At 39.9% G+C, this 11,713-nt stretch overlaps 1 protein-coding gene across 1 annotated transcript; it reads left to right on the forward strand.

Moving 5' to 3' along the window:
- The first annotated feature begins 5,464 nt into the window (after positions 1–5,464).
- Positions 5,465–9,966, forward strand: BBS12 (Bardet-Biedl syndrome 12). The gene is made up of 2 exons (XM_007470727.1): positions 5,465–5,528; positions 7,743–9,966. The coding sequence occupies exon 2, from the start codon at positions 7,753–7,755 to the stop codon at positions 9,895–9,897; it is 2,145 nt and encodes a 714-aa protein (XP_007470789.1). The 5' UTR covers positions 5,465–5,528; positions 7,743–7,752; the 3' UTR covers positions 9,898–9,966.
- The last annotated feature ends 1,747 nt before the right edge of the window (positions 9,967–11,713 follow it).

Here is an 11,713-nt window from a genome sequence, read left to right on the forward strand (position 1 = left end):
GGTGGCTACGGCCCAGGACCCCAGCCACTCAGCGGCATGTGGGATCTTCCCGGACCGGGGCACGAACCCGTCTCCCCTGCATCGGCAGGCGGATTCTCAACCACTGCGCCACCAGCGAAGCCCTCAGGCAGCATTTCTTTACAGGAGGGGTGTGGTGTGGGCACGGGGGCAGTGCGGGTCTTAGGATGCACATGAAGACTCCCTGCATAGGAAAGAGTTTTTACCAGTGTTGTAGCGTTTATTTGCGGGGTTGGACTTTGGACCCACCCATAATCACCATCAGACTTTTCCACGCCCCCGACATTGTCACCCACAGCCGTTCAGTTGGTTGAATCCCAAGATTTGGCCGGTTTTCCAAATACATCCAGCATAGATCCGCACTAAGTCCGACATAGGTAGCCTGAAAATCCACTTGACTCAGTAACTGTCGAGATTCAGATGCCATATAACTGCTGTAAATCAAAGCAAATTCTTGGCCAAAGGGCCAGACTTGCTGGTTCTGCCCAGTTCTGAATCTGGTCCGGGACCAGCTAAAGGGTGAGGGGGAAGGACTGAGGTGGTTGGAATGAAGAGGTGATAGTCTCTTAAAACTTCTAACGCTTAATCGCTTACACATCAGGGCTCTTTTTTATGCCTCCTGCAGTGCCTTCTCTAGAGTAAGTACTTTATTTTCTAAAAATCATACAGGATTCTCCAACAGTGGATTCAGGAAGAACATTAAGTTTTGCCTAGGTTTTTCCCTTTATCCCACTCATCTCCTTGAAGGTAAGGAAAGAAAAATGTGCAAAGTACATTCTTGAAGTAGTCTCCCAAGTCACTTTTCCTACTTCAGTTAGTTGAAACATGGCACATTTTCCAAAACCATCATCCTTTCTTGCTCACATTATATACCAGGCAGACACCCAAGCATTGTAATAATTGATCTAAAAAAAAAAAAACCCAAAAAACAAAACCTCATTAGGATTCTGGAAAATAGGTAAAGTTATTCTAATATTAGAAGTGATTTTTCTGTGTAAAGTTACCCCAGTGGAAATTTAAATGATGCAAATTCAAGATAGTTCGTGAATTAGGTAAAATATTCAGTCACTTAATTATAGTATATTGATTTTTCAGGCCATTAATCTCACTGAGAAAGTTGCTCTTGATTAGTTTCAAGGACATATACTTCTTCTTTACTACTAATATTAAAGGGATTTCTGAGACCAGAAATGAATAATGACCAAATATGTAGAAACAATTCTAATTTTTAGGCTCTCCTGGATCAAGTTTGATCTTATGGCAACTGAAAGGCTGCGTAGTGTGTTCACCTGCTTTTACATCATTCTGTGATTTAGGCTTTTATATTTGGGACATTAACTTCTAGTGAAAATGATTTTTCAATTTTAGGCTCAGATTGCAGTTTCTAGGTCTTAGATAGGAAGTACTCAGTCTTGAAAAATAGCTGTTACTAATCTAATTTTACTATAGAACATGAATAATATTAATCTGGAAAAATGTTAAACCTATTATCACTCTTAAATCTACTAAATTTATTTAATGCTTTCTACATATCATGTACTATGCCATGTATTGGGTGAGTTTGAAAGGAATTGAGTGTAGAGTATAAAGTGAATGAAAGCAAGGAACCCACAGAGTAGTGGGGGAGATAGGCACAGACATAAATACAGTATTTTTAATTCAGGGTGCTAAGTGCTTTAGTAGATGTGTGTAGACTGTACTTTGGCAGCCCAGCAAGGAGGTGCTGCTTCTCCTTGAGGCATTGGAGGAGGCTGTATCAAAAATGTGGCATTTGCCTTGGGTCATGAAAGATACATAGCATTTGCCAAGGTGAAGAAAGTGTAGGATATTCAAATCAGAGTATAGTATGTGCGGAAATGAAAGTAAATGTATGTTGTAGTGTGACTAGATCATTGGGTTTATAAGGAAAGGTGGAAGATGAGCCTTATAAATTAGATTGAAGTCAGATTATGGGACACCCTTACCTAGGTAAAGACTTTATTTTCTAAGATGAATAGTTGTTTTAGGCAGTGGAGTGATCCGATTAGGTTTGTGCTTTTCAAAGATAATTCTGACAACCATGTGAAGGAGGAACCGTTTTGGAAGCAATAAAGGGCCTCAACCAAGGCAGTGCCAAATAGCAATCATGTCGACTCCAGAGGTGGTAGAACCTTAAATTTATGGTGGAGGAATACTGACAATGGCATCTGTTTAGTCTTATTTCAGTTCTGTACTTAAATGTAAGATAATAAATGTGGTGAAAACCACATTGTCAAATATTTATTAAGTACTTGGATTGTGTCAGACAATGTTATCAGTCTATGGGATACGTCAGTGACTAAAACTGCCCTCCTGGGAATTACATTCCAACAGAGGGACATAGTCAATAAATAGTAAATGAATAAGTAGAATATATACTATTTTATAAGTGATAATGTTGTGGGAAAAGAGAAATTAGAGCGAATAAAGGGAATCCAGAATGTAAAGGGAAAAGAGGAGTTTGCAGTGTTAAATAGGATGCTCAGGATAGGCCTCGTTGAAAGGGGGAGATTTGCATAATTATATAAAGCTGTGAGACAATAGATTTCTTGGGGAAGAGCATCCCAGAAAGAGGGAAGAAGTAGAACAGAAACACAGGTAAGAAGCATGCCTTGCATGTTCCAGGGACAGGAAGGAGGCCAGAGCAGAGCGGTCAAGGGATAGAGTAGTAGGAGAGTTAGAGAGGTAACAGGGAAGAGTGCAGGTTATTAGGGCATCGTAAGGACTTTGATTTCACTCGAGTAAAATGGGAAGGCTTTGCAGATATTTGAGCCAAGGAGTGAAAACATTTCAGTTAATTTTTTAAAGGGACTCCTGTGACAGACAAAGGAGTAAAAGCTTTACTTTCTAAGTTGGAGGTTTTTAAGCACTGGAGTGATATGATTAGACTATATTTGGAATGGACTGGAGATAGGCAAACTCTTGGTTTTGTAGCTCATCATACTTGTCAGAAAATATTAATTTTTTAAAAATGCAACTCCTGAAACACATTGCATATCTTAGTGTTTGAACCTTAGACAAGACTAGATGTGATCTTAGGAAAAGCAGAGGCTACTTCTGATGTCAAAAATCTCAGTCAAGTAGTCCGACTCTGCTCTTCTATAACACGCTTAAAAAGTGAAAGGAACATTAAGGTGGCAAGTAAAGTTGTTAGGGATCCCAGTAATGAAACGGAGAGCTGTTTGTGGAGAACACTGGTGCTGACATATAGCAGACAGGAATCAGATCGTGTCAGTTCAGTGCCAAGAAAAGTCGCCAGAGGTATTTTTCATCTTTGAAATTATCTATTTCGCCATCCCCTTTACGGTCTTTACCTGTTTATACTCAGTCTCTTCTAAGAGGGATTCTTGTTTGAGTTTTTATTTTACGTTAATTATAGTGAATTGTAATCTCTTCAAAATAATCATTTAGGAACTCTTCTAAACTTGGGAATGCTAAGACTGTTTTTTAAAAAAATTTACTGCTGAAACTTGGAATAGATTTTTCAAATGTTGAGACAGATCTCTTGAGTATTAACTTTGCTAATCAGCTATATATGACTTTTTGCTTGTAGATTAGTTTTGTTTAATTTCATACCTTCTCTGGGAAACGTTTTTCACATAAATTAAATACAGACTAAGTTTGAAATAGCCCATGACTTATTCCTTTTGCTCTGAATTCTCTATGACTTTTCCATTCATACAGTGATATGCTGTGATTTAAACATAGTATAGAAAGGAAACCATAAACAGAGACTCTGACACCTGAAAAAAATTGGGCATATCCATGTTAAGGGTATAAACAAGGCTTGGAAAAAGGCCGAAAGGCTTGAAAGTGGGAATTGCAGTGGAAGATTCTACAAAAGAGAGTGTGAATTACTATCATGCTAGGTAGAGGGGCAGCCAGAAAGCAGTATTGTAATAATAACATGGGACTTTGGCATTAGACAAATGTGGGTTTTAGTTCCAACCTTTTACTTACTAGCCATGAGATTTTCTATGTTACTTAATTACTCTTCACTTGATACATAATTAAAATAGGTTAATTATAGTATATTATATGTGTGTGTGTTAATTATGGTACAATAATAAGTTAATAACATAAACACAGAATTATCAAATGACCACTCCTATGTATGTACCCCCCAAAAATTGAAAACAGGTCCTCAAACACTTGTAGACAAATATTTCAGTATCACTGTTCACGATAATCCAAAAGTAGAAGCAGGGGACTTCCCTGGTGGCACAATGGTTAAGAATCCACCTGCCAGTGCAGGGGACACAGGTTTGAGCCCTGGTCCGGGAAGATCCCACATGCTGAGGAGCAACTAAGCCCGTGCGCCACAACTACTGAGCCTGCGCTCTAGAGCCTGCGCGCCAAAACTACTGAAGCCCACACGCCTAGAGCCCATGCTCCGCAACAAGAGAAGCCACTGCAGTGAGAAGCCTGTACACTGCAACGAAGAGTAGCTCCCAATCTCCGCAACTAGAGAAAGCCCACGCACAGCAACAAAGACCCAACACAGCCATAAATAAATAAATAAATAATTAAATAAAAATAACAAAAATAGAAGCAATCCAAATGTCCATAAACAAAATGATAGCTACCTACATACATACATAAAAAGGAATGAAATACACATACTACAATGTGGATGAACCTCAAAAACATGCTAACTGTGGATGAATTGGGAGATTGGGATTGACATATATACACTATTGATACTATGTATAAAATAGACAACTAATGAGAACCTACTGTACAGCACAGGGAACTCTACTCAGTGCTCTGTGGTGACCTAAATGGGAAGGCAGTCCAAAAAAGAGGGGATTTATGTACACATATAGCTGATTCACTTTGCTGTACAGCAGAAACTAACACAGCATTGTAAAGCAGCTATACTCCAATAAAAATTTTTTTAAAAACACTATGCTAAGTGAAAGAAACCAGACACAAAGGGTCCCATATTACATGATTCTATGAAATATCCAGAACAGGTAAATCCACAGAGACAAGAAAGCAGCTTGGTGGTTGCCAGGGGCTCGGGGGGAGACATACAGGGAGGGACTGCTTAATGGCTACAGAGTTTTCTTTCGGGGTGATGGAAATATTTTGGAACTAGATAAAGGTAGTGGTTGTACAACACTGTGAATGTTCGAAGTGCCACTGAATTGTATACTCTAAAATGGTTATGTTATATGACCTTTACCTCAAGTTTTAAAAAAGACTAAAACCATAAAGCTTTTAGAAGAAATATGGAATGTCCTTTGTACTCAGGGGTCGATGAAACTTTTAAAAATAGAACCCAATAACCATTAAAAAAAAAAAAAGACAAAAGGGCTAACAAAATAGATTGCCAGGCAGTATTAAGGGCCACTTGCAGTGTGGAGTCATGAACTTAAAATGACACCAGTCAGTGTGGTTGTGTGTGTTTTTCTGTTTATTTTCAGCTGCCCCAGGGTAAACATGGAGTAGACAGAGTTGGATTTCATCAAGATTAGTGGCTTTGCAAGGTAAGATGAACCAAAAGAGAGACAAGGACTTTGAGAGTCTATGTACAAGAGAGTGATTATAATCCACAAATGGGAACTTAAATTGGGTAAGTAGAGAATTGATAATACAGGGTGGAGGACAGGAAAAATATGGTAAGATAAGAGAGCTGTAAGACAGGATGGGTCTCAGCATTGTTGGAGTCTAGAGTATAATTTGATGCTGTCTAGGGATATACCTGAGTATATCAAGAGTTTTATTTTTATTTTACAGAACTGAAAGTTTCACAAAAGAGGTTTTGAAGCTGAGTTCAAACAATTTGTTTTATATTTTCTTAGGCTGTACTGGCTTTTCTTCTTAGTCCTTGAAAGCCTCTAGGAAGCTACTCTTGAGCAACAGGTGCTGTGGCTTCCTGCTGATCCTAAGGTGTATCTGGAACTCTTCAGAATCAAGGATGACTCTAGGCATTATAGGAACAAATTTACCAGTGCTGTGGCCAGCATTAGAAGAAAAGCAAAAACTCCGAGAGTTGTTTGCTTTTTGATATTTTAGATTTAAAAGGTTGTGGTAAAAAATATGCTTGTGGGACTTCCCTGGTGTCCAGTGGCTAAGACTCCGTGCTCCCAATGCAGGGGGCCCAGGTTCGATTCCTGGTCAGGGAACTAGATCCCGCCTGCTGCAACGAAGATCCCGCGTGCCGCAACTAAGACCTAATGCAGCCAAATAAATATATATATTTTTTAAAAATATTAAAATATGTATATACATGTACTTGAAGAATTATAAAGTCTTAGAGTTGGAAAAGAAGTGTATGTTATCTACAGTTTTAGCTGTAGTGCTTTAAGAGCCCATACCTCACAAGACAGGTTATTTTATAACAGACAGCTTTTCAATTAGAGGGTACTTTTTTAAAAAGTTCTTTCTATTGGGCTGAAGTTTTTCTCTTATAACTTCTTCCTATTAGTGTTAGATGTGAATTCTGAAATATTACCTGGAAAAAGTCTAATTGCTCTCGAACTTCCTTTTTTTAAATTTAAATTTATTTATTTACTTATTTATTTATTTTTGGCTGCATTGCATCTTCATTGCTGCATGCGGGCTTTCTCTAATTGCAGCGAGCGGGGGCTACTCTTCGTTGCAGTGCGCGGGCTTCACATTGCGGTGGCATCTCTTGTTGCGGAGCACGGGCTGTAGGCGCGTGGGCTTCAGTAGTTGTGGTGCACAGGCTTAGTTGCTCTGTGGCATGTGGGATCTTCCTGGACCAGGGCTCAAACCCGTGTCCCCTGCGTTGGCAGGTGGATTCTTAACCACTGTGCCACCAAGGAAGCCCTCGAACTTCCTTTTAAACAGTACTTTTCTCCCCTTTATATTCTAATCAATAGCTAAATCCATCCTTTACCTCCATCCCTGTTGCACATTTCTCATCTAGATAACCATGGCCTCTCTGCCTCCAGTTTGGCACTCATCCAATCAGTTCTCTACACTGTTATCAGAGCGGTAATACATCCAAAACACTAATAAATAATAATAATAATAATTTTATTATTACTTAATTTTATTTTTAATATTATTCAGTTTTATATTATAAATTTATTATTGTTATTGCAAGTACTTATAAAGCACTATGTGCCAGACACTGTTCTAAGCACTGTACTCATTTACTCCTGGTAATAACCCTATGAAGTAGATTCTGTTATTATCCTCATTTTTCAGATGTGAAAACAGGGTAAAGAAGTTAAGAAACTTGTTGAAGGCTACACAGTTAGTAAGCAGTAGAGACAAGTTCAAACCCAGACTTCTAGATTCAGAGTACATGCTTTCAGACACTACCTCAAGCTGTTTCTTTATCTCCCCCCGCTTAAAGCGCTTCCATGTTTCCCGTTATAAGTAGGGTCAGGTTTGACGTGGCACATACTGCCCTTCATGATCCAGCCCCTTTCCTCTTCTAACACTTCATGTCCTACTATTCCCCACTACTTGGTTTATATTCCCATGAAACTAAATTACTTGTATTACCCAAGTACACTGTGTTTTTGTCACATATATGTGCATTTACTACTACCTCCTTCAACTTGCTAATTATTTTTTCAAATTATAGTGCTGTATCATTGCACTGACCATATTTAATGGAAACTGCATATATCAGAAACTCCTCAAAGGCAAGGACTGTATCTTACTTTTCTTTTATAACCATGAATTGCACTGAATAAAGTTCCAAGTTTTAATTTTATTTGCAGGTGATGATTCATGGTGATGGCTTGCAGGGTCATAAACAAAAGAAGGCACATGGGACTTCAACAGCTTTCATCGTTTGCAGAAACAGGAAGAACTTTCCTAGGCCCAGTAAAATCATCCAAATTTATTATAGATGAAGAGTGTCATGAAAGTGTGTTAATCAGTTCAACAGTAAGGCTTCTTGAAAGTTTGGATTTAACCAGTGCAGTGGGACAACTTCTCAGAGAAGCAGTTCAAGCACAAAATAACACATACAGAACTGGAACCAGTACTCTTTTGTTTCTTGTTGGTGCGTGGAGCAGTGCTGCTGAAGAATGTCTTCATTTGGGTGTCCCCGTTTCATTAATAGTGTCTGTAATGTCAGAAGCCTTGAATTCATGCATTGAAGAGGTAGTTTCCCTCCAGGTACCTGTCCACAATGTATCTGACCGTATGGTAAACACAAAGACATTCTCTGGACCTGAAACATTTAGTGTCGGCGTATACCCTTTTCTCCAAATCCCTTCAGGTACTGGTTTGATACAGAAAGAGCGTGATCTCAAAGATGTTGCCTCTCAGTCATTGGCCATTTACAGTCATTCTGGGAGACCTGTTAAATCACCTCAGCTCTTTAGGTCTCAGGATAAGGTTGAAGCAGATGAAAACACATCACAAACTCCTCAAACTCTGAAAAACAGTCTGCTTGCAGACACCCGCTGCAGAAAGTCAGTACTAACCCACAGTAGACATTTTAGTAGGACAGGTAATAATCAATGGATAAGCAAACCAGATGGAGTTCTAGAACAACTTAGTGCAGCTATTCCCAAGACTTATAGATGTGATGATTTGGTGGAGTTGGAGGTGGGTTTGAGTCACGGAGGGCACAGCAGCATGAAGTTAGTAGACAAAGCAGTACGGCTACAATATCGGAACGCAGGTATGCAACGAGGCAGCTGTACAATGCCATTTCTTTTTGACATTTCAAGAATCTTCACTTGCTGCTTACCGGGCTTACCTGAAACTTTTTCTTGTGTCTGTCCAGGATATATCACTGTTGTATCAATATCTAATACTGCTCTGATCAAGGAATTGCAGAATCAGCCTATTCGGGTAGTTCTTGTTGAAGGTGATCTCACAGAGAATTATCGCCACCTGGGATTTAATAAGTCTGCAAGTATTAAAACAGTATCAGAAAGCTTGAAGGTTCAACAGGATGGCTCAGAAGAACTGTGGACAGATCATGTGTTACAGGTATTAATCAAGTTCAATGTGAACCTTGTCCTGGCACAAGGAAATGTGTCTGAACGCTTAATCGAAAAATGCACAGACAGCAAGAGGTTGGTAATTGGATCAGTGAATGGCAATGTAATGCAGGCTTTTGCAGAGGCTTCAGGAGCAGTGCAGGTGGCCTACATTACACAAGTGAATGAGAACTGTGTGGGCAGTGGGGTCTGTGTGACCATCTGGAGAAGCATTCCCTTTGATGCTGCAGATCGGATCAACAGAATGGCAATCATGTTAAAAACAGAAGGAATTAATTTGGTTACAGTAGTGCTGACTAGTCCAGTCACTGCCCAGATGCAAACCAAAGAAGATACCTTCTGGACTTGTGCCTATCGTCTGTATCATGCTCTAAAAGAGCAAAAGGTCTTCCTTGGAGGTGGCGCAGTTGAATTTTTCTGTCTTAGCCATCTTCAGATTCTTGCGGAGCAGTCTGTGAATAAAGGAAACCAAGGCTGTTCAGGATGGCTTCATGATACTTCCTCTTGGCTGGCCTCATCTGTGACACAGTACAGACCGACTGTGCTTAAATGCCTGGCAAATGGATGGCACAGATACCTTTCAACTCTCCTGTATAACACTGCCAGTTACTCATCAGAATTTGAAGCCGGCACATTCATTCAACATCATCTACAAAATGCTACAGACTCTGGCTCACCTTCATCTTACGTCTTGAATGAATATAGTAAACTAAATAGTGGGATTTTAAATTCAGACATTTCAGATAAACTGGAACAGATTCCAAGAGTTTATGACATTGTTACACCAAAGATTGAGGCATGGCGCCGAGCTTTGGATTTAGTACTGTTAGTTCTTCAGACAGACAGTGAAATTATCACCGGACTTGAACAAACGCAGATAAATTCGCAGGAATCAGAGGGCTTTTTATTTTTGTAGTGTTATTGGCTAAGTCTTTGGAAAATAATCTTTGGTAATATGTCGTGCTAATAATAAATTTTCTAGTAGCCAAGTTACAGTTTCTAAAATGCCAGCTTTTACCAAGAGAAAATAATTGACGTGTGTCAATAACTGTAGAGAGTCAGAGACTTCACCCTACTTACAATTTTGTTCTCCGTTTCTATATTTTTATTCTGTAGCTGGACATGTCTCTTTTTTAACATTTTATTGGAGTATAATTGCTTTACATTGTTGTGTTAGTTTCTGCTGTATAAGAAAGTGAATCAGTTATATGTATGCGTATATCCCCATATCCCCTCCCACTTGCATCTCCCTCCCACCCTCTTTATCCCACCCCTTTAAGTGGTTACAAAGCACCGAGCTGATATCCCTGTGCTATGCGGCTGTTTCCCACTAGCTATCTGTTTTACATTTGGTAGTGTATATATGTCAATGCTACTCTCTCACTTTGTCCCAGCTTACCCTTCCCCCTCCCCGTGTCCTCAAGTCCATTCTCTACCTTTGTGTCTTTATTCTTGTCCTGCCCCTAGGTTCGTTACAACCTTTTTTTTTTTTTAGATTCCATATATATGTGATAGCATACTGTATTTGTTTTTCTGACTTACTTCACTCTGTATGACAGACTCTAGACCCATGCACCTCACTACAAATAACTCAATTTTGTTTCTTTTTATGGCTGAATAATATTCCATTGTATATATGTGCCACATCTTCTTTATCCATTCATCCGTCAGTGGACACTTAGGTTACTTCCATGTCCTGGCTACAGTAAATAGAGCTGCAGTGAACATTGTGGTACATGACTCTTTTTGAATTATGGTTTTCTCAGGGTATATGCCCAGTAGTGGGATTGCTGTTCACCCTACTTATAATTTAATTGGTTAGCCTGTTGCTGTTTCATGGGATGCTACAGAATACACAAGATGCTTGGATCAGAGGCAAAGGGCTTTTATTATTCACAGGAAAAGCAGTAGCCAGAGCTTCAGGTTGGTTTGCATCAGTTCCCCAGTTCTCTAAGTCCCACGAAAGCAACACAGAGGGCCACTGATGGCAGCCTGCACACGCAGTGTATTGTGTTACGGAAGAGGAACACTTGGGGTAGCCACTGCTTTTTTCAGTAAGCAGAAACAATCCTGTTCTTTGTCCAAGGGCAGTTGTTACCTCATGCCTCAAGGCTGCTCAGTGTAAACACAAGCCTGAGACATGGACTGGGTAAAGATAGGCCTGGCATCCTGAGAAAGTATGCAGTGTCACTCAGAGCCACAGTGGGCAGCCTTCTCCAGAAATTCACTCTTCAGCCTGATACGTTCTTGGCCAGACTTGAATTTTCACGTGAGTATGCCACTCTGTCGGCTACTCTGATTAATCTGGCAAACAGGTTGCTTAGTCAGTACCAAATCTATTCAATTGGTCTCACATACCAACTAAATCAAGGCTACTAAAACAGACCCTGAGCCGCAGGGTGAAGCCAGGCTGCAGTACTGACCTCACTCATGTTCCCAAGGGCCTTGAATGTAGTCAAATGTAAGTTCCAAGGGAGGGCCAGTAGGTCTTCTTATTAGCCAGAATATAGCCTAAGACCAATTTGTTACCCATTATGAACCACACAAGGGAGCTTTGACTGTCTTACCTGTCTTTGGTGTCATTGCCAAAAATTACAGGAGGCAATAGATGGGCCAAAAGGCAACTCCCATCGCTAGTGGAGATACCTTTGTGGCCCATTTTCCCCACATACAAGCACATAACCCCAATAGGCCCAGGTCACTGTATATCAGGATTTCTTGTTAAACCTGAA

The sequence above is a fragment of the Lipotes vexillifer genome, unplaced genomic scaffold, assembly GCF_000442215.2.
Source record: "Lipotes vexillifer unplaced genomic scaffold, Lipotes_vexillifer_v1.1 scaffold1276, whole genome shotgun sequence".
Taxonomy (NCBI): domain Eukaryota; kingdom Metazoa; phylum Chordata; class Mammalia; order Artiodactyla; family Lipotidae; genus Lipotes; species Lipotes vexillifer.

Excerpts from the sequence above, each read along its gene's own strand:
- BBS12 (XM_007470727.1), top strand. The coding sequence starts at position 7,753 with ATGGTGATGGCTTGCAGGGTCATAAACAAAAGAAGGCACATGGGACTT.